Source organism: Lactuca saligna, chromosome 1, assembly GCF_052625555.1.
Source record: "Lactuca saligna cultivar CGN05327 chromosome 1, ASM5262555v1, whole genome shotgun sequence".
NCBI classification, from domain to species: domain Eukaryota; kingdom Viridiplantae; phylum Streptophyta; class Magnoliopsida; order Asterales; family Asteraceae; genus Lactuca; species Lactuca saligna.
This window is the reverse complement of record NC_136417.1, coordinates 59,652,224-59,675,278: the sequence shown is the minus strand read 5'-3', so window position 1 is coordinate 59,675,278 and position 23,055 is coordinate 59,652,224. Positions and strand designations below refer to the sequence as shown.

General features: G+C 41.7%; 1 protein-coding gene across 1 annotated transcript; it reads right to left on the bottom strand.

Moving 5' to 3' along the window:
- Positions 1–19,312: 19,312 nt before the first annotated feature.
- Positions 19,313–21,707, bottom strand: LOC144998604 (G-type lectin S-receptor-like serine/threonine-protein kinase LECRK3). The gene has a single exon (XM_078958347.1). The coding sequence runs from the start codon at positions 21,705–21,707 to the stop codon at positions 19,320–19,322; it is 2,388 nt and encodes a 795-aa protein (XP_078814473.1). The 3' UTR covers positions 19,313–19,319.
- Between the last annotated feature and the right edge of the window lie 1,348 nt (positions 21,708–23,055).

The window sequence follows — 23,055 nt, the reverse complement described above, 5'->3', positions numbered from 1 at the left end:
AGACAACCATGTTTCTCTATCAGTTAAACATGCATCATAAACATTAAAAAGTTATCTAATCTTTCGCTTTAACCGGAAACAAAGTGCACTTGCAATAAAACAAAAACAAAGTGCACTTTCCTCAATTTTGATAGGAATTATTAGTACACTATTATTAGTTTGATAAAATGTAAACAAATCTTTCATAAACACAAAGAAGCACCATAAAGTATATTTGATTATTTAAAAGGGACAACTTTATAATATTCACCATGATTATGTCATAAAATAATAGAGCAGCCTAAAGAAAAAGCATAAAAACCTCATACGTCATTATATTAAAATGAATATGCTATTGGTACAAATCATAAAGTAACAACTTTGATAAGGAAGTTCAACAAGAGAAACCAGTATGCATATTGCATTTAACGTTATTCGTAAAGAATATATCTTTCGAATACCATACCATTTCAAGATAAGTAGACGTCAAATTGATTGTTTCTAAAAATTGCCACACATTTTCTTGTAGCCATCTCGAGCCCCGGTCATCTCCTGCCTCTCCACTTTTTTCTTCCATCAATGAACTCAATCAACGATTCCACTTTAAGCATCGTCAATAAAAAAAATTAAAATCTACCAGATTAAAATTCCCACATCAAGTGGAGCGCGCCAGATTAGAATCAATTATATCTTAAAATTTCCAATTGGGAAAATGACTTATGAGTCCATCGAAGTTCCAGATCGTTCAAAAAACCTCAAACATGTTTATCTGTTCCAAAAAACTCAACAAACTTAACATTTTGTCTCAAAAAGCCCAACTAAGTTCCACTTTTGTTCAATTCTATGAAAGTCAAAGAAGAGAATGGCTTATTACCATTTCCTGAAAATGACTTATCAGACCAACGAAGTTTCCAATTTGTTCCAAAAACCCCCAATCATGTTTTGTTTGTTCAAAACAATCCAACGAACTTAACCTTTTGATCAGACAAAACATGATTGGGGTTTTTTGAATGGTTTGGAAACTTCATTGGGATTTTTTAGACACAAGGTTCAGTTCGTTGGGCTTTCATGAACAAAAAAACATGATTAATGTTCTTTGAACAGTTTGGAAACTTCATTGGGCTTGTCAGTTATTTTCCCTTTCCAATTCAAATCCTAATTTACATGCAAAAAAACCCCTCTAATTATTGACAAGATGGAAGTATGCTGAAGTTAAAGCAGTTGGTGGGGGTTTTCGATCTAGATGGAGGAGTGGAATTAGACGGTGTTGTATGACGACGATGTAGGTGTAGGTCGGAGTTGGGAGGAGTAGCGCAAATGTGAGGTGGAGAAGGGTGGAGCGTTGTCGAAAGTCGGGGATAGGAGTAAAAGAAGGCATCTAGGGCAATGAGAAGGAAAAGGGGAGAATCACCAACGTGAAGGTAGGCTGCTTGTAGATGCTCTGAAGATAATGAGGAAGAAGAACGTTTGAAGGAGGAATAACTGTGTGAGGGAAATGATGAGTTGAAGGAGGAGTCGTTATATTTTATCGGGGCACAAATGTCAGATTCCATAAATGGTTCGGTTAGTCTCTTTTATCTTTAGGACCGAGTCAGCCGAGTCTGAAGCAATAAAAGCATGTATCAAACATGCTGACCGGACCAGGTCAGCAAAAAAATGCTGATTGGACCAGTTAGTAAGGTATCAAACAACCCTAATTAATTACACTTTTGATATAATTAGGTTGATTAAAATAATAATGCGTAAAACATTTTGTATTTGACAATTACATATATATAAAAATTTTAATAAAACTAAATATATTTAAGTGTCCAATCAACCATACTAACGAATAGTTTCCATTTTAAATCTCTCTCACTCTCTAGATCTCTATTAGAAGCAGTGTAACATTCGGTTCCTGGTATGTATTTAAATTCAAGTAAGTTCATATTTTGCTGTGGGGCTCGGCGAGTTGGAGGCCCAACTCGTCAAGTAGACTCGACTATGGGATACGTAGGATAAGTGACCTACTCGATGAGTCGGGAGACCGAATCGACGAGTAGGACTATTTGGATGAAACCCTAATATTTGAGGTTTGCACCATATTTAAAAAACTTATAACGCCTCAACCCAACCTCCATTATTCCTCCCAACCCAGAGAAAATTCTAACTCAAACCATAAGCCTCTTTTGAGTGTTCTTAAGCTTTTTGGTGACTTTTGTGTGCATTTGAAGTTGGAAGAGAAGAAGGAAGCTTGGGAGTTCAAGTAAAAGCTAGTGGATCTAGAGGTTTTGCTTTATTCTCAGTTCATTCAAGGTAAAAAGCTTGAACCTTGAGCATTTATCTCTTAGATCTTGTTTTGGGGCTATTTTTTACTCTTTTTATGAGTTTGTGAAGCTATAATCGGATTTTGTGAGTGTGTTTGAATTTAGACTTCAGATCTAGAACCATTAAGGGTTCCCGTGGCATAAACGTGCCAACTTTATGGTCATGGGAGACCTACGTTTCTTATATACCTCTTTTTATGGCTTTTTGAGCCACAAACCCCATGCATGGACGTCAAGATTGAAACTTTACGTATAAAATGGACCTTAGGAGGTCAGATCTATGGTTTTGATTCATTAAGACCCATTATAATCGACTGAATAGTTTTGGAAAAAGAAGGACTCGGCGAGTCGGGTCGCATTCCCCCCACCCCCTCGAATGTCTTTTGGTAATGGTCTTTGGTTGAGTGGAAGGGGCACTCAGCCTTTTCGGGGTTTGTTATGGACATGAAGATCGAAGGACACAACGAGTTCAAAGAGGAACTCGGCGAGTTCAAGGCAATGTCCTAACTACATGAAGGCAGACTCAACGAGTTCAAGGATGAACTCGGCGAGTCATAGACTGAACACCTTCATACGGATGAAGATGGACTCGACGAGTTTAAGGAAGAACTCGGTGAGTCAGTTGAAGAAGGTTCTGATGTGTTGTTGAAGGAGAACTAGTCGAGCTCTTGCTAGACTCGACGAGTAGGGATGAGGTTGTAGCATTTCGTGGAAGTGGGGACTCGACGAGTTGGTGGACCAACTCGGCGAGTCGTGTAACATCCCGAAATATCAAGAGTAGAGTTGAAGGGCCAAAAGAGTAAATTGGGAAAGAGTGACTCGGCGAGTCCATGTGCGGACTCGGCGAGTAGAGTCGCGACCTGGTCGCATGTTAACTGGCCGACTCGGCGAGTCAGTGTAATGGACTTGGCGAGTAGGCGCTGAGTGGAGAAAACCCTAATTCTCGGGGTTGAGCCTTATATAAAGATCACTATGTTTTCCTCCCAGCCTCTTTATCACCCCTTGAGCCCCAGAAAACCCTAAATCACGGAGAAGCACCATTATTGAGTGGATTGGAGCTTGGAGAAGTAATGGTTGAAGGAATTTTGGGAAGATTGAAGGCTTGGAGCAAGGGGATTTGCTTGGATTCGAATTTCATTGCAGTTGGGGCATCACTTAGAGGTAATGTCTCGTTATTGACCTGTTGTTATGTTGTTTCTTCATTTTGGGGTTTGTGAGAAATTGTCTATGGATGAAATGGGAAGTCTAGAGGTTAGATCTGAGGTTGCTACCTCAGATCTGGAAGGGAGAAGAATTAGAGAGCATGAAAGTCCCTGTGTTGGAGTGTTTAGTGAAGCTTACATGTCCCAAACCCTAGCCCCAATGTGCAAACGGCTTAGATCTCTTTGGATTCACGTAAAGTTTGCCACTTTACGTGATGGATGGGTTGTAGGAGGCTAGATCTATGTTTTGGATCAATTGCATGGCCTGGAGTGCTTCTGAATGGATTCAGAACGGTGGTACTCGGCGAGTCACATGGGTCGACTCGATGAGTTGCTTGAAGATGGCCTGGAACTCGACGAGTTGGAAGAACAACTCGGCGAGTAGGTTGAAGATAGCCTTGGACTCGACGAGTCTTGTCGAAGAGTCCCAAATATTCTCTGGTTGAGCCGAGAATCGGTGAGTCGAGGGATGACTCGGTGAGTCGAGTGCGAGTGGACTTAGAGTTGTTGGACTCGGCGAGTTAGGTCGCAGATTGAATAAAGTTTTGATTATGGGAACTCGACGAGTCACAGGGTTGACTCGGCGAGTAGGGTCAGTCAGGGGTTGACTTAGACTGAGGACTTTGATTTCGACCAAGGGTTGGCCGTTGACTTTTAGGGTTTGGTCAGCGATGTGGCCTTTGGGCCAAGAGAGAGGTAAAATAGTCTTTTAACCATAAGAGGGTGTTATGAGAGGATTTATTCTAGTCTCGAGAGTTATATTCATGAGAGTATTTGCCTTACGTGTTAGGCGGTGGCGAGTTCGAGATTCAAGTGTGGGGATATCTGCTTCCTGCTTGCCAGGTGAGTCTTCTCACTATACTTTACCTTGAGTAGGTAACCAGAGTTATGTGATTAGAGTATTTGTATGCTATATGTACGTGATGTGTTGTACTGCATTATTTCTATGTGATTTATGCTGTGCATGTTTATAGAGTTGGAACCGGAAGGTTCCCAGAGTTAGAACCTGAGGGTTCACAGAGTTTGGGTGCACGGACCCACAGAGTTATAGCCTCGAGTGGCTAATATGTGTTATGTGTGGTATTTTGGGGAAATCACTAAGCTTCGTGCTTACAGTGTTTTGTTTGATGTTTTTCAGGTTTCTTTCAGTATCACGGGACGGCACCGGCTTGATTGTACACACCAGAGAAAGAGTCGTATTTTGGAGGATCCTGGTTTTCTATGCAAGTGAAAATGGAGTTATGTTTTGTAAATCGACTATGAATAAGATTTTAAACAAGTGTTTCTAAGAGTAAAATGATTATTTTAAATGAAAAATTTGTCTTGAAATTTACGGTGTTACAAGTTGGTATCAGAGCCTTGGTTTGAGGGATTCGGATGCGGCTTCGGGTAAATCTGGACTCAAACTGAGGAAGTAAGAAAAGTTTTAAGGAAATAATTTTCTAAAAACGAATAAGGGTTCAAAGAGGAAGCAAGAAAGAGCAGTGTGTACAATCAGCCAGAGCCCGAACGGTGATTTCCCAAGATACCCTTATTTTGTGTTATGAGATATTTATGATGCACTTTATGAGATATTATTGCATGCTAGAGACAGGCTAGGTATTTCATATGTTAGGACTAGAGTGGCCTGATTTGTGATGCCTTAGCCTAGGACTCGTTGTTATATGTGTTATGCTTTTGAGTATGTGATGAGTGAGAGTATCCAGTTAGAACCCATGAGGGGTAGAGTTACAGAGTTTGGTGGTACTTTCGAGGATGAGCCGAGAAGGTGGAGTTATCACAGAGAGGGAGTCCTATGTATTCTTCGATGCTCGAATGCTGCTTGCTTTGTGCTGTGGAACTCTCGATGATGGGAGTCAGCTACCAAGTGAATATGACGATATTCAGGAGGTAGATGGTTGGCATCATTAGGAGCTCTTCAGCAGCTGATAACAAAGAAGGGGAGGACAATGGAAGAGCCTAGGGAGTAACCCTAGCCAGATGAGTGCGCTTGCAGAGTAGAGAATTTCGCTGGGGAGCGAGCACGCGCGATGGGATTAGTGAAAGGGCAGGTCGAGCAGCTACTTAGAAGCTCTGGGATGGTCCGTGTGGAAAGTATGGGTAGATGTGGCAGGTAGTATGGGCCCGTACTACTGAAAGCAGAGGACCCATACTTGATACAGGGAGTATTCTGAAGGTTCTAAGGAGCGGATTGAGGAGTGATGTTATGGTTCGGGTACCATACATCAGAGCATATTGAGGAAGTGATGTTATGGTTCGAGTACCATACATCAGAGCAGATTGAGGAGTGATGTTATGGTTCGGGTACCATACATCAGAGCAGATTGAGGAAGTGATGTTATGGTTCGAGTACTATACATCAGAGTAGATTGAGGAGTGATGTTATTGTTCGGGTACCATACATCAGAGCAGATTGAGGAGTGATGTTATGGTTCGAGTACCATACATCGGAGCGGATTGAGGAGTGATGTTATGGTCCGGGTACCATACATCGGAGCGGATTGGGGAGTGATGTTATGGTTAGGGTACCATACACCGGGGCATATTGAGAAGAGATGTCATGGAATGAGTACCATGGGTCGTAGTGAAGGATGTTTGTGGTTCTCTGGTTATTCGGTTATGAGTAAGTTCGATGAGGCGTCCCTTGAGAGGGAGATCGAGAGCCCTCAGAGTATTTTAGTAAGGAGTCAGTGAGAAGGGAGAATTTCGATCTGATTTGGGCAATCAGTCGATAAAGGAGATGTCACCTCCTATGATCGGGGAGGTACTGATTATGTACGTGTGAAAAAAAAATGAGGAGCATGATGTTTTAGTTTTGGGTTTAGGGGTAAACCCTACAGGTCGTCATTGACGATGATTTCCCACTAGAGTATCAGGTAGCATGTGTGCCGCGAGGCAGTGATCTATCATGAGCAGATAGTCAGTTGGGACTAAGATAGTCGAGGGCCACGCTATACCTAATTGAGTTTAGTCGGGTGTACGGTAGTGGTATCAGCGGGGAGTTCAGTCGAGTTCAGCGGTTCCGAGAGTTTTCTATCCATGGGGTGTTGAATTTGGGAGTGGGTTCCTGTTCTTGGGATGATCCCGGTGTTGGAGCGTTGGTTAATGAGTTGAGGTGAGGGGTATGATGGTTTTATGGTTCAGTCTATGAGTCAGGGATGTTATCGAGCAGTTGAGTTGTTTGGTACTAAATTGGTACGAGATTTGGAACGGCTAGAGGCAGACGTGACGAGAAGTTCTTGAGGAGTTCACCAGAGGTTCAGAGTATATGAGGTCGATTCATTTCCTTAAGGGGGGATTATCGGGCGTTGTGTAGCACTTTCCGGGGGCAGGTGCGATTTTGCTAGAGAATATAGTTATGGGTTAGTTGCATGCTATTTGGTAATGGTTCGAACCCTAAGTGGGGGAGAACCGGGTGCCGTATGTAAGAAAGCAGAGATTTGTCAAGAGCAGGTATAAGTGGAGTATATAGATATGCGGTAAGAAATCATGAGACCAGAGATGTCGGTGATCGAGGAAAGGGGTCAGAGTGAGTTAATGCGGGAAGTACTTGTTTGAAAAGGATGAATGTCTCCACGACAGGTGTTTATTAGTCAGGAATCTGGTATTGGTCGGTGTTGGGGCAAGTAGATAAAGAATGATTGGGCAGCCAACTCCCGGGTCGGTATGTGTATCCTTGTTTGGATTTTGAGCGGCGGGAAAAAGGGTTTCGGAGAATTATCAGCGTATTTCGTAGCGTTAGCGTTTCTTCGTATTGCAATTGAGAAATTGAATACACCGAAGTTGCAACTTGGGAAAAATGAAGATCTAGTTATGGGGTTCAGAGGGAATGTATTATTGCATCTATATGGTGCTTGGGGCAGGAGATCTGTGGTTGTGGCAGGATCTTGTGATGTTCGGTGGGGGTGTTCCGAGGTATCCGGGTATTGATATCTTTATTTCGAAGTTATTCGTGAATCTTGAGTTGAGACGACTTGTGGTATATCAGGTATCTATGGAACTAGTGATAGCCCTTCGAGTATGGGCATCCAGGGAGATTACTTGGGAGAGTGGATCTTCGCAAGGGTGGGCATCTGTTATGACGATTGCCTCCAGAGTCTGTGATGAATATTCGAGACGAGTATGGGTAGCCGCCTATGATAGTCTGTGGAGCACGAGCTAGTGGAGTCAGAGGGTGTTGTGATACTGCGGGGAGCCGTAGTACTCACTAGTCAGAGGGTGTTGTGATACTGCGGAGAGCCGTAGTACTCACTAGTCAGAGGGTGTTGTGATACTGCGGAGAGCCGTAGTACTCACTAGTCAAAGGGTGTTGTGATACTGCGGAGAGCCGTAGTACTCACTAGTCAGAGGGTGTTGTGATACTGCGGGGAGCCGTAGTACTCACTAGTCAGAGGGTGTTGTGATACCGCGGGGAGCCGTAGTGCTCACTAGATGGCAAGAGAGTGTGATGATGGAATGTTCTCCGATCAGTGTATGATGTGGAAGAGTTTTGGGCTTGAGTATCCCTAGTATTGAGTTTTTGGAGCCTGGATGTTGGACCGGGGGTGAAACTGGGGTCCCCGTCTCTGTCGGGGAATGTGGTGAGATGGCAAGGGATATGCGCAGCAGAAACCAGAGATCAGAGTGGAGACGATCCTCGGTTGGATTGTACTTTCTTGCATAAGGAAATGAGAATTTCGTGACTTGCGTGTCACGGGGCCGGGATAGTGGTCACGGGGAGGAAGTTAGTGGGATATTTGGATCATGATTTGGGTGACCTTTGGAGGCTCAGCTGTGGAGTCAAAAGCTGACCTGGTGCCCAGTCTCGAAGAGGGATATGTGATGAGCTAGAGCTTATCCTGATGATGTCGGAGGACACCTCAGAGGGAGTGAACGATTCAGGCGCTCAAAGACATGCTTCGGGCATGTGTATTAGATTTCGGAGGGTGTTGCGGCATGTATTTATCCTTGGTTGAGTTATCCTATTTCAACAGCCATCATTAGTGCATTGGTATGCCACCCTTTGTGTTGTTGTATGGGAGGAAGTGTCGGACCCTCATTTGCTGAGGAAAGTGTCGATTCGCGGAAGTGGAAGTTGTAGTGAGAATGGATGATTTGGAGTCTGATGGTCGAACATTGTGTCTGTGACAGTGGTATGGAATGACATCATGATGGGATGTCTGCTGAGGATGCGGAAGGGATTCTGCGGGTGTAGAGCCAAGAGTCTCAGGATGGATGTAGGGATGGAGTCTGGGACTCCCAGCTTGATTCTGATCAAGGGTCGTGTGCGCAGTGGTGGTGTCTCCTGGGGACGTTAGAGATGTCATCAGTGCGACGGGTTCTCCTAACCCGAGAGTGCGAAGGTTGGTGCGGCTTGGGTGCTTGAGTGCAAGAAGAGGACTCATGAGATTTGCTCTGGGATTGAAGAGTGGGCCTTTCTGTCATCACGGATTGGATAGGATGGGATTTGGATCGGGGATCCGATGGTTCATGGCTTCTAACCTTTATGGGTCAAGTGATTGTTGAGATTTGGATCAGTGATGCTTCATGGGTAATTCTCGGATCGTTGAGTGTGGTTATCTGAGGGTACATCCGGTGCCCGGTTCGAGACAGTGGTCAGGACACCGTAAGGAAAGGGAAAGTGTGTTCGAGTTTCGATGGGTATGCCTTGTAAGAGCGGGTCCGATTAAGGCCAGGTGGCACGTTGTGGGAGTATTTCTGGAGTTGAGTTGTTGTAGGCTTCGAGGGCGAAGCCTAATTTAAGTGGGGGAGAATTGTAACATCCCGAAATATCAAGAGTAGAGTTGAAGGGCTAAAAGAGTAAATTGGGAAAGAGTGACTCGGCGAGTCCATGTGCGGACTCGGCGAGTAGAGTCGCGACCTGGTCGCGTGTTAAGTGGCCGACTCGGTGAGTCAGTGTAATGGACTCGGCGAGTAGGCGCTGAGTGGAGAAAACCCTAATTCTCGGGGTTGAGCCTTATATAAAGATCAGTATGTTTTCCTCCCAGCCTCTTTATCACCCCTTGAGCCCCAGAAAACCCTAAATCACGGAGAAGCACCATTGTTGAGTGGATTGGAGCTTGGAGAAGTAATGGTTGAAGGAATTTTGGGAAGATTGAAGGCTTGGAGCAAGGGGATTTGCTTGGATTCGAATTTCATTGCAGTTGGGGCATCACTTAGAGGTAATATCTCGTTATTGACCTGTTGTTATGTTGTTTCTTCATTTTGGGGTTTGTGAGAAATTGTCTATGGATGAAATGGGAAGTCTAGAGGTTAGATCTGAGGTTGCTACCTCAGATCTGGAAGGGAGAAGAATTAGAGAGCATGAAAGTCCCTGTGTTGGAGTGTTTAGTGAAGCTTACATGTCCCAAACCCTAGCCCCAATGTGCAAACGGCTTAGATCTCTTTGGATTCACGTAAAGTTTGCCACTTTACGTGATGGATGGGTTGTAGGAGGCTAGATCTATGTTTTGGATCAATTGCATGGCCTGGAGTGCTTCTGAATGGATTCAGAACGGTGGTACTCGGCGAGTCACATGGGTCGACTCGACGAGTTGCTTGAAGATGGCCTGGAACTCGACGAGTTGGAAGAACAACTCGGCGAGTAGGTTGAAGATAGCCTTGGACTCGACGAGTCTTGTCGAAGAGTCCCAAATATTCTCTGGTTGAGCCGAGAATCGGTGAGTCGAGGGATGACTCGGTGAGTCGAGTGTGAGTGGACTTAGAGTTGTTGGACTCGGCGAGTTAGGTCGCAGATTGAATAAAGTTTTGATTATGGGAACTCGACGAGTCACAGGGTTGACTCGGCGAGTAGGGTCAGTCAGGGGTTGACTTAGACTGAGGACTTTGATTTCGACCAAGGGTTGGCCTTTGACTTTTAGGGTTTGGTCAGCGATGTGGCCTTTGGGCCAAGAGAGAGGTAAAATAGTCTTTTAACCATAAGAGGGTGTTATGAGAGGATTTATTCTAGTCTCGAGAGTTATATTCATGAGAGTATTTGCCTTACGTGTTAGGCGGTGGCGAGTTCGAGATTCAAGTGTGGGGATATCTGCTTCCTGTTTGCCAGGTGAGTCTTCTCACTATACTTTACCTTGAGTAGGTAACCAGAGTTATGTGATTAGAGTATTTGTATGCTATATGTACGTGATGTGTTGTACTGCATTATTTCTATGTGATTTATGCTGTGCATGTTTATAGAGTTAGAACCGGAAGGTTCCCAGAGTTAGAACCTGAGGGTTCACAGAGTTTGGGTGCACGGACCCACAGAGTTATAGCCTCGAGTGGCTAATATGTGTTATGTGTGGTATTTTGGGGAACTCGCTAAGCTTCGTGCTTACAGTGTTTTGTTTGATGTTTTTCAAGTTTCTTTCAGTATCACGGGACGGCACCGGCTTGATTGTACACACCAGAGAAAGAGTCATATTTTGGAGGATCCTGGTTTTCTATGCAAGTGAAAATGGAGTTATGTTTTGTAAATCGACTATGAATAAGATTTTAAACAAGTGTTTCTAAGAGTAAAATGATTATTTTAAATGAAAATTTTGTCTTGAAATTTACGGTGTTACAGTCGAGTCAACCAGATGATGAATTTGACCAGGCTTTTGACCTTGACTTTGACTTGGACTTGAGTGATCCTTGTAAGGGTTATGAGTGTGGACTAATAACTTAGAAAATTTGTCGTGTAGGGATTGAGGAGTCGGGGAGAGTTGGCTCTATACCGAGAACGGTGCAGACACTACACGACATTGATGTGAGTTACCTTCTAGTAGAAGTGGGTCTAAGGCACTAAGGCCAACCCACTAGTAGTTGATTATAGTTGAGATGACTGATATTGTGATAATTGTATGGTTTGCTACTACCTGATGTGTTCTATGTGCCAATATGATATGCTATAAGTGTAGTGGTAGTAGGAGGGGAATAGTCCCATGATTCGGTCGTTAGGACCGAAGGGTAGGTCGGACACCCCAAATATGTTTGACAACATGATTATGATATGTTATTATGTGATAGTGGTAGGGGTGAAATAGTCCCTGTGACCAGGTGAGATAGACCGGAGGGTAGGCAGGCAGCCCAGAACAGCCTGACACAGGTAGGTCAACACCCCAGAATAGCTTGACATGGGTAGGTCAGCACCCTAGAATAGCTTGACATGGGTAGGTCGGGCACCCCAGAATGGCCCGACAGTATGTATGATTGTATTGTATGTGGTATGATGGGGGAACTCTCTAAGCTTTGTGCTTACACTTTTCAGTTTTGGTTTCAGGTACCTCTTCATCTAAGGGGAAGGAGCCAGCAGGGTAGCAGCGCATCGCACACACATGATTCCGCATTTAGGAACCCCGGGATTGCACTCTAACGTTATACTATTTGACACTATAGTTTTGGAAACATGTAACTATGTTTTTGTGGTTTGATGTGATATCAGTAATGTTTTACTCAACCAGTTTTACAAGTATTATAATTAAAACAAAAATTTTCTGTCTCGATTTTTGGCATGTTACAAGTTGGTATCAGAGCCTTGGTTTGAGGGATTCAGGCACACCTTTTGGGGGTGTCTCGACTCAAATCGAGGGCTTGAAGGACTTTTACAAGAAAAATAGTTTTCTAAAATTTAAAAATAAGGAGTTTTGAGAAAGAACAAGTTGTGTGATGCGTGTGACCGACCGACCTCAAGTAAGTTTTCCCCAAGATACCCATACATGTTACGTTATGTTATATGATGTGATTATGAGAGCTGCATGCTAGAATAAGTCTACGGATCTAGGGAGGATGCCTTGTATTCCTTTTATGTGATTATGAGAGATGTATGATAGATTAGGGCTAAGGATCTAGGAAGGATGCCTTACATGCTTGTTGTATGTGTTTATTGAGCTATATGCTAGGGCTGGTTAGTCATCATTATGGTAGCCTGATTAGGTTATGCTTGGTAATGGTTACTCAATGCACGAATACTGCTTGCTTTGTGCTTATAGGGGTTCCAGCTAGCTTTAACTAACTTGTAAGCGAAAATGTAATAGTATTCGCAAGCTAGTTAGGGAAAGATGGGAGGGACTTCTTGTGCAGCTGATGGCGGAGAGTAGGTCGGAGAGTGTCCTAGGAGGATGAGAGTAGATTGGAAAACAATATTAGTAAAAGGGACTTGGTGAAGTCGAAGCAATCTTTAAGGAAAGTACGGATAGATGTGGAAGGTACTATGGGCCCGTATTACTGGAAGCAGAGGATCCGTACTCAAATCAAGGAGGGCTAAGATTGAACCAGGAAACTTGGAGAGTGTGTGAGACCTCTCGAGAGTATGTATGACCCTAACGCTTATGTGTTTTATTTCAGTATGGCGACTACGTGACATGGAGGAGGAGGTTTAGGGGCTGGAATAGGATCAGGATCAGGCTCGGGTGCGGGATCCGAGCAGGTTGATGATGGGATACGCGAGTTCATCGCATCTAAGATCATTAAAGGTATCCTTGAGGCGACCCCGGTCATTTTTGGGTCGATCAAGTAGGGGATTATTGAGTTGATGGAGGATCGCCTCCGGACATTCAGGAGTGACTTGGCGTCCAACTAATCGGGTACGCGCACATTGTCCTTCAAGGACTTAAAGGACATCTAATCCAACTCCATTGGTGTGGTTGAAGTATCACCTTCTCCATTTTTTCCATGACCTTTTTGACAACTTTTTCTTTAGTATCCTATCTGATTTTTTTCCTTAATTTCATTGTAAGCTTTTGTTCACCCTTCCCCTCTTTAACAACACTAGCACCTTCATCCTCTCCCTTGCCCTTGGTAATACCACTCTTACATTCATCCTTTGCCTTCTCCTTTTTAATACCACTTGCTCCATCATCATGTCCTTTGCTCTTGGTAGCACCATTTCCTCTAACATCTTTTATCTTCCTCTTCTTCACACCACTTCTACTTGCATATTCACCCACCTTTCTTTTTAGCTTTAATTTTGGGCGATCTTTCAACTGCATCACACGTTGACTTTGCCCTACCTTCTTACAAACACCATATGCAATCCTTTTTCCTGCCTTTGACACTCCGTGTGATCAACTGACCTCTGTAATGTCCCTCTTCCTCTTCATAGTGGGTCTCCTTGACATTTTCCTTTTAAGTGGTGGCAATGGTGGTATGTAATTTGTTGGAGGCCACATTACACTCCCATTCATTCTTCCTATTAATGGTGGTATGTAGTCGCATGATACAAAGGATCCACAAAGGCCTCAATATTCTTGTTTACATAACATCATGCTGCTACTGAATGAACACAACCATATCCATTCAGCTGCCATACCCTACATGTACATGTTTTTGTTTTCTAAATCAACACCATATGACTCTCCTAAGTTTCCTGTCTCAAATGTATTCAAGCCACTAGGAAACACTTGCCAATACCTAAAACATACATACAGTTAGTATGGAAAAACATCATTAATATATAATAGTGTCACAAATTGAACAAACCTTTAGAGGATCTTCCATTCATTTATGGAAAGTCTTATGTTTGGACATACATCAAATCGACCCCATCCAATACCTTTTAATCTCAAACTACACATCCTCTACATCACATAAAGTCTTATGTCCTCCAGCATAGTGATGATGGACTTCTTCGTTGTATCTAAGAGCACATTATTGAAGCTCTCAAATAATCCATTCTCAACAGCATCACTTCCCTTTCCTTCCTGAAAGAATGCTTTGGACCATGACTTTGGTTCCTTCCGATAAGATGCACATATGCAGCGGGGCTCAACAATTGAACATCTTTCATTGCAGCATTGAAAAGTAGCTCAGTTGATGCTTTACTTGCCTTCCAAAATAGCTTCTCATAATGAGCACCAAGATATTTCTTCTTGAAGTTGGACAAAACATGCCTGACACATTGTCTATGTTCTATGTCTGGGAATAACTCCTTCACTGCCTCAATTAACCTTTGTATTAACATCATATGGATAGATAGAACATGATCATATTTAGTAATGCTTAATTCACATAACCTTACCTTATGTTGATATGACATTAATGTCTTACCAAAGCTAGATTCAAGATGCAGGTCTTCTTTCAAATTTCTAGAAACCATTTCCAGTTGTCCTTATTTCCAAAGCTACCACAGCCCAAGCTATTGGGTATATATGATTGTTTCAATCCCTCCGAACAGCACATAACAGCTGACCACTACACATTCCTTTTAAAAAACAACCATCCAAGTTTATAAGCTTTCTACATCCACTTCTCCAACCCTAATTCAATGCATAAACACACACACACACATACAAACACACACACACACATCTTAACTGTTGACCCTGGATTAGACCTTTTAATCTCCTAACCATAGGACCACAACTTTGCATAATTTTCTATTATGGTACCTTCAACTAGAGAAACTGCATGTTGTCTTGCTCTTCAACACTGTCCCATACTAACCTCAATGCCAAATTTATTTTTTGGTTCTTCTTTTAGCATTCTCACGTTAAGTCTCTCATTTTCAAGAACTTCCCTTATGAAATGACTACCAATCCATCTGTAATTAACTATTAACCCTAACTTAAAATTCTTTGGCACAATTATGCTCATTAATAAGGGACTTGATTTGGAATGACTGCTCATCACGCATCCATGAAGCCCATAGCCTAAATGTGTATTCACCGGTACAACACTTAACCAATAATCTTTTACTATCATTTTTTTTCATAATACAATTGAAACCCATTGGCTACAACATAATTACAAAGCATGAATTTCAATTGTTTAGGATTGGAAAACCTCATACCTAGAATTGGCAACTGCTTCTTCCAAGGTATGTCTTCATTGAACCTTGGTTGACCATTCACATCTGGGACATTGTCATCTTCATCATTCTGTGCGCTTTCAGCTTTTGTTGCATCCTCATTTGCATTTTCTTGACTGATTCCATCATACATTACTCCTTCCATGTTGCTCTTATGTGGACTCATGAACTCAATTAGAGTTAGGTCAATACCATTGTCCATTTCCATTGACATGTTTAACATGACAAAAAAATTGTCTTCAATGTCTTTTTCTTTACTTACTACATCACAAAATGCCTGCAGATGAGTACCAAAATAGTCCATGTACACAGACAGTTGTATTCCACACCTATACGCAATGTCTATAAACTCTTGATATTCAAGATCATTAGAAATCAATGTTAAACCTTCTGGGATTTCTAAATCCGGCTAGCAATAGTAAACTTTCTGACATTTCTCTTGTGTGAATCGTTAAAGAAAACCGATAAACTCCTTGTGAGTCATAGCAACAAAATCGATATTGTCAAATACATGATGAATACCATCTGAGTAGCAAAAAGGTTTGTTGATGAACACACCTTGGAAATGAAGTTTGATTGAGATGAAATTAGCTATCGACAAGAATTTTGGTGGAAAGTGGAAACAAGGGTTTTTCGGGAGTAGCAAGGATTTCAACGGAAGTGGAGAAGGAAATATCGAAAACCAACTTATTTAAAAGATTACAATTGAAAGGTAACACACGTGGCCATTACATTTAACGACATGACACCGTCATTTTGTGTTGTGGCACCAAGTATACCTCTTATACCGGTAACAGGTAAGATGATGACATTTTAAAACAGTCATACGTGACTTTATTACCATTATGTAACATAAAAAACAATTGAGTGACCTTTTAAACAAAAAATGACAAGTTTAATGGGTTAATATGATATTTTCCCTAAAAAAAAAGCCTTTAAAATTAAACAAACTAACACAATAAAAGAAAATCCGCATCAAGTACTAGTCGTGCTCCTACAGATAATCATAAAAAAATAACTTCTATTTAAAAACTCGAATATGGAGGGCCTGATATGCTCGATGTTTGGTGATCGATTGATGGGGTTTTTATGTTCGAAAGTTGAGGAATGATATGGAGTTGATTATTGAAAATTGAAATTAGGTATCGATGTTAGAGATGGATTCGATCGTTGTAGTCTAAAGCACATTGAGGAAGGATATGAGTCAGTTGTTTTAATCTGAAGCAAGTTGATGGAGGAAATAGAGGAAGGATATGAGTCAGTTCTTCTATTAATTTGCTTATTCCAACAAATTCCATCCAAACAAAGGCAGACCTTACAACGGCTAAAAAATAATTTTATACAACAAATTACTGAAAATAAGTTTATTATTTTGCTCTATATATGTACAAAATGTAAACAAAAATAATTTTATACAACTAATTAGGTGGCTGGTACCAGGCTTGTTGCTGCGATCTTTAAGAGGGAAAGGAGCGATGGGAGTGATGATGTTGGTATCCTTGCGGCGGTGGAATAAGGACTCACCTGAACTGCTGTGGGGTGCAATGTTGCTGGTCCGGCTGGCGGCGGTGATTCCCGCGGTTTGGGTTCCGATTGTTCCCGCTAATGTGTGAATAATTTCCTCCAGAATTTGGGTTTCGTGTAGTGTGCAAGATAGTAGGAGATGATGCATGATCTTGGTGAGAGGCCAAGTATATACATGGGCTGAGTATGACACCGATTAACATTCAGTCTTCTGGTTCTCCGCTAACATTAATCTCCTCATAACCCTAGTTTCCTATGTCTATGAAATACTGTAATTTCCTCATATCGTTTTTTATGTCTTCGAAATACTTCAACTTATATATTTTGTGAGTGTGGACCTATGATGCGAGGGATCTATAGGCCCATGTATATGTTCTATCCTAATTATTTCTCTATTTATATGGAATTATTCAATCACCTAAACAAGGGGTGATATTCTACAATTCTCACATGGTATCAGAAGGTTAATTCCCCTCACGTATCTTTTTCAATTTTTTCCCCAACCCTAATACATGTTCCTTCTTTGCCATTTTCTTTTTCCCCTTCTGCCACGTTTCTATTGGCACTTTCATTCACCATAGTTGAATCAGATTCTTGTCTTCCCTATGCCACTCATTCATATGGTCACCATTAAGCTCAGTTCTGCCAATTATCTATTATGGCGCAATCAGGTGGAGACACTTCTCACTTCTCAAGATTTATTTGGTTATCTTGATGGTTCTGTGCCAATGCCATCATCTTCTTCTACTGATGTTTCTATACAGAAAGCAAATAAGGACTGGCTTGCTCAGTTGGCTTTCGGTCCACTGTTGGACGTGGTTCTCAAAGTAACTCACACCAAGGTCGTCGGAATAATCATTGCACCTATGTTCCCCGTTGTCAAATCTGCCAACTTGATGGTCACTATGCTGTTGACTTTCCAGATCGTTATGCGCGATCTGGCGCTTCTTCCTCTCAAGCTAATTTGGCATCAACATTTGGTGCTATGGACATTCAGCCCAACAAGGTTTCTAATTGGTATGTGGATTATGGAGCTTCCTCTCATATGACCTCAACTACTTCTCAACTTGACTCGGTTGTTCCCTATAATGGTAATCATCAAGTTTCTGTTGGTAATGGTCATCGATTATCAAGCTCACATATCATTGTTTCGTTTGATGATATTTCGTTTGTTATTCAGCACAAGAAAACAGGGATGATCGTGGGAAGAGGGCGACGTGAGTTTGGTCTCTATATTTTGGAACCAAGTGATTCAGCTTTTCTCAGTGATCTTAAGAGTTGGTGACTTCGTGCTTCTTTTCAACTTTGGCATGCTCGTTTGGGTCATGTTTCTTATGATATTATCAAATTACTTAATAAACAAGGTCTTGTGTCTGTTACTTCTCATTTGCCTAAGTCAGTTGTTTGTCAGTCTTGTCAGTTGGCAAAAAGTAAACTGTTGCCCTTTAGTAATAATGATAAACGTGCACTTAATGTGCTTGATTTACACCAACGATGGTTTATTTCTTGGTCAAGCTAAGTATGCAAGAGACATACTTGATCGGGCTCAAATGCTCTCGTCCAAACCTGTTGCGACTCCATGGGTAGTTGCCTCTCAGCTCGGTGCTTTACAATACTTAACCATAACCCGACTTGATCTTTCATTTGCAGTAAATTCTGTTAGTCAGTTTCTCCAAGCACCTACTGATGCTCATTTCTTAGCTGTCAAACGTATTCTACGATACGTTAGGGGTATGATCCATTACGGACTCAATTTTTCTCGCTCCGCTGACTCTTCTATTGTTCAAGGTTAATCTGATGCTGATTCGGCACAGTGCTTAGAGACTCGACGCTCTACATACGGTTACGCTATATTTCTAGGCAATAATCTTGTATCCTGGAGTGCAAAGAAACAACCTACCGTCTCCCGCTCTAGCTGTGAATCAGAATATCGAGCTCTTGCTAATACCACTTCTGAGATGGCATGGATGGTTCATCTTCTTCGAGACCTACGAGTTCAGCTTCCCATCTCTCCTATGCTTTTTTGTGACAACAAAAGTGCCATCTTCTTGTCTCAAAATCCAATTACGCACAAACGAGCTAAACATATCGACATTGACTACCATTTTGTACGTGAGCAAGTTGCTTCTGGAAAGCTTAAAGTTCAATTTGTTCCTTCACACTTGCAACTTGCTGATGTTTTTACAAAAGACTTGGGAGACCATTGTTTCTATTTTTTCGATCCAAGCTTCGAGTTGATCAAAACCCAACGCTACGCTTGCGGGGGGATGTTAGTCCATAGTCTTTTTAATTGTATTTGTATTTTAGTTTAGCCTATGTGTATTTTCTATAGGCCCATGTATATGTTGTACCCAAATTATTTCTCGATTTATCTGGAATTCTTCAATCACCTAAACAAGGGGTGATATTCTACAATTCTCACATTTTACAATCTTCATTTGTATACACATTAAGAAAGATTTTGCTAAGATAGAAACTAGGCATATAAGAAACTACATATATAATTTAACACGAGGACATATATAGGAGTTTAACTAGAGTTCAATAACTGGAGACAGAGCATGGACATGGAGGTTCTGCCACCTCAATTCCTCCTTCAAGCATCTGGATCACCTTCCTCATGGTTGGCCTCAAGAATGAGTTCTCTTGTACACACCACAGGCCAACCATGACAAAAGTTGCAAGTTTCTTGTAGTCATCAAATGCTTCCAGATCGTTCTCAACAAATGTATCCAGTCGACCTTCTTGATAGCAATCCCAGGCAAGATCAGTTAAAACCGCCACCCCTTTCTCACCACTCTCGTAAACCAAGCTCTTTCGGCATGAAATGATCTCTAGCAGCAACACACCAAAGCTGTACACATCAACCTTTACTGTGACTGGCATGTTCCTAAACCATTCAGGAGCAACATATCCTTTTGTTCCTCTTATTCCAGTGTTGGTATGACTTTGATTCATCATCAACAGCTTCGCTAATCCAAAGTCAGAAATCTTAGCATTGAAGTAGTCATCAAGAAGTATATTCTTAGGCTTTATGTCACAGTGAATGATCTGGGTGCTACACTCTTCATGAAGGTATGCGAGTCCCTTAGCAATCCCAACAGCAATAAAACTCCTCTGTCTCCATGTCGGCTTTGTGTCCCCAAAAAGATACTCCGCTAATGTGCCGTTGCTCATAAACTCATAAACCAATACCCGCTGCTCACCATCATCACAGTACCCAAGAAGCTGCACCAAATTTTTTTGATGAGTCCTTGCAATTACATCTACCTCGGTTTTGAATTCTTTTTCGCCATCTTGAACCACTGTATTCAACTTCTTCACTGCCACTATCCTTTTTCCTATCACACCTTTATAGACTGTCCCAAAAGCACCCTTACCTAATTCATCTTTGAATCCATCTGTAGCTTCAACTAGCTCTTGATATGTAAACCGAGGCAGATTGGTTTCAACATCTTTAATTATTGAATATGTGTTTCTCGGCTTCTTCTTGTATATTACAAAGAAACCCACACAAATCACACCAATCAACACAAAGATTACAAACACCGAAGTGCCTAAGAGAACCGATCCGACAACTATCAGACTTGTTCCATCTTTTTTTTCTCCTGGGAGCCGAGGAGGGTATTGAGGAGGAGGAATTTGAAGAGGAGTGTTCGGAAGAGGACGATCACCTACCCGGTATTTCACGAATGCCTTAACATTATCACGCTCCCTCCCATTAGAGAGTGGAAGCCTCTTCTTCCAACATTCGTTGTCCCTGTATATTGCAACAGCACAGAAACAATCTTCCAAGCAGGAACTTTTGCAGGTGTCATTATCACTGGGCTTCATGTGCACATAGTCCGAGTTTGGCCAATCAATATTATCGAGCTCGATGAAATCAATGGAGTCAACTTCATCACATGTTGGAGTGAAATCAGGCTTGCAATCACCATTTGGATTATTTGGATCAAGCAATGAGAACCCCTGTGGGCATTCACAGTTTGGGCGATTATCTTTAAGGCTGCAAACATTGTTATACCCACAAGCTCCACTGTCTAGATTCCCACCTATATTACATATGTCACGTGGCACGAACCATATAACTTTCCAAGTTGTATTGGAGGTGGGATTCTTCGGGAAGTAATATTGGCGAAAAACCCCATCAGAGTCTAGAGTAGCTCTGTGATAATAATCTCCAGAAGGAAGTGAGCCTCTTGGAGTAAGATCAAATCGTTGGCCATTTCTTCTCAATATATACATGTATCCCGTTGCATCGAAGATCACTTGTTCACCGGAGTTTGTTGAATTGGTGGCATCATCAGTGTCACTGGTATAGTAAGCATCATAAGCATTACCTGAAAGTATATCTCGAGTGTTAAGAACAAGATTTCCATCTTCTTGGAAACGTAACTGGAATCGTCCACCAGAGAAGTTTGTTGCACTGGTTGTTGACTTCATCCCTCCACCTCTCTCCATAACCTGAGTAGGCAACAGGGTGTTTGCTGGAAAATCAAAACTACCCCATAACTTGCGAGAATTGCTACCAAAAACCACAAAGTTACCTGTGTCATTCATAAAACCTGATGCTACAGCGGAAATGGACCCAGATCTCCATACCTGTGTGCCCTGAGGATCAGTGAGTACGAGTCCACTTTCACGAAGTAGCTCAACTTTGGATCCTGTAGGCACCATCCGACCTTCTTCTGGATACCAGACGATGGTCTTGTCAGGTATCTTCTCGTACCATATGGATAACAAGAAATTATCGTTACCCTGAACTTGTTTGAACCCAAAGGCAAATTCACCAGAAGATGAAAGCCATGGTTTCACATCGGATGTGGCTGTGAGTGATGCACCAACAGATACAGAACCATCATTTTGTTGTGCAGCTATGAAACGTAGGAAAATAGTTAGAAAGACGAGACGCAATTGGGCTGGAGCCATATGAAATTGGTGGAATGATGGATAACAATGATGAAACGAGTATTTAATGAATAATAAGATAGCTGCTTTATGGTTAACAGAAAGACTTTTGGAGTCTACAAATCATGCAACACGTCTCTTGTGGGCAGAAAATAAAGATTGGTCTTTATGGTTCCTTTCGTTGTTGAGCATTTCCATTGATTTTTCATTGGTGTCATGTCAATCAACGGAAACCCACATACACGGCAGGAAACATAAAATGAACCGACTTTATAATTAAATGACAATTCAACTGAAGAAGAATTTTTCCCGCCACTCTTGTTGGCAGAAATTATGTTTTATTTTATTTTATTTTATGTTTTCTAATTAAATTAAATAAAAATTCGTGATGTTACAAGTGAGTTCAAAAAAAAAAAAAAAACTGATACGACTGGATTAATAAGTGGATTGAAAGGGAAAATCCCATGATTTCCATATTTAAGGCCTCCAAATTATTCGCAACAAGTGCATCTAGTCGGCCTTCTTGATTACAATCCCATGCAAGATCAGTTAAAACCGCCATCCCTTCATTATCACTCTCAAAAGCCCTTTTCCTAATTCATCTTTGAATCCATCTGTGGCTTCAACTAGCTCTTGATATGTAAACCGAGGCAGATTATTTTCAACATCTTTACTAATTGAATATGTGTTTCTCGACTTCTTCTGGTAGATTAAAAAGAAAGCCTCACAAATCACACCAATCAATTCAACACAAAGATTACAAACACAGAAGTACCTAAGAGAACTATCAGACTTCTTCGATCTTTTTTTTCTCCGGGGAGCCGAGGAGGACTTTGAAGAAGAGGGTTTTGAAGAGGAGGATCACCTATCAGGTATTTCACAAACGACTTAACATTAAGAAGTTCACTCCCATTAGAGAGTGGAAGCCTCTTCTTCCAACATTCATTGTCGCTGTATATGCTGTATATTACGACAACATAGGAACAAACTTCCAACCAGGCATTTTTGCAGGCGTCTTCACGACTCGGGTCCATATGCTCATAGTCAGATTCTGCCAATCAATATTACTGAGCTCGATGGAATCAAATGTCTCCACCTTTAATGGACTCAACTTGATCATAATGTTGGAGTGAAATCAGGCTTGCAACCACCACTGGATTATTTGGATCAAGCAATGAGAACTCCTATCGGCATTCACATTTTCTGCGGTTACCATCAAGGCTGCAGACATTGTTATACCCACAAGCTCTGCTATCCATCATCATACGGATATTACATATGTTTTCTGGCTTAGACGATATTACTTCCCAGCTTTTATTGACATTTGCATTCTTGGGATATAACTACTAGAAACTTGAGTTTCAGCGAC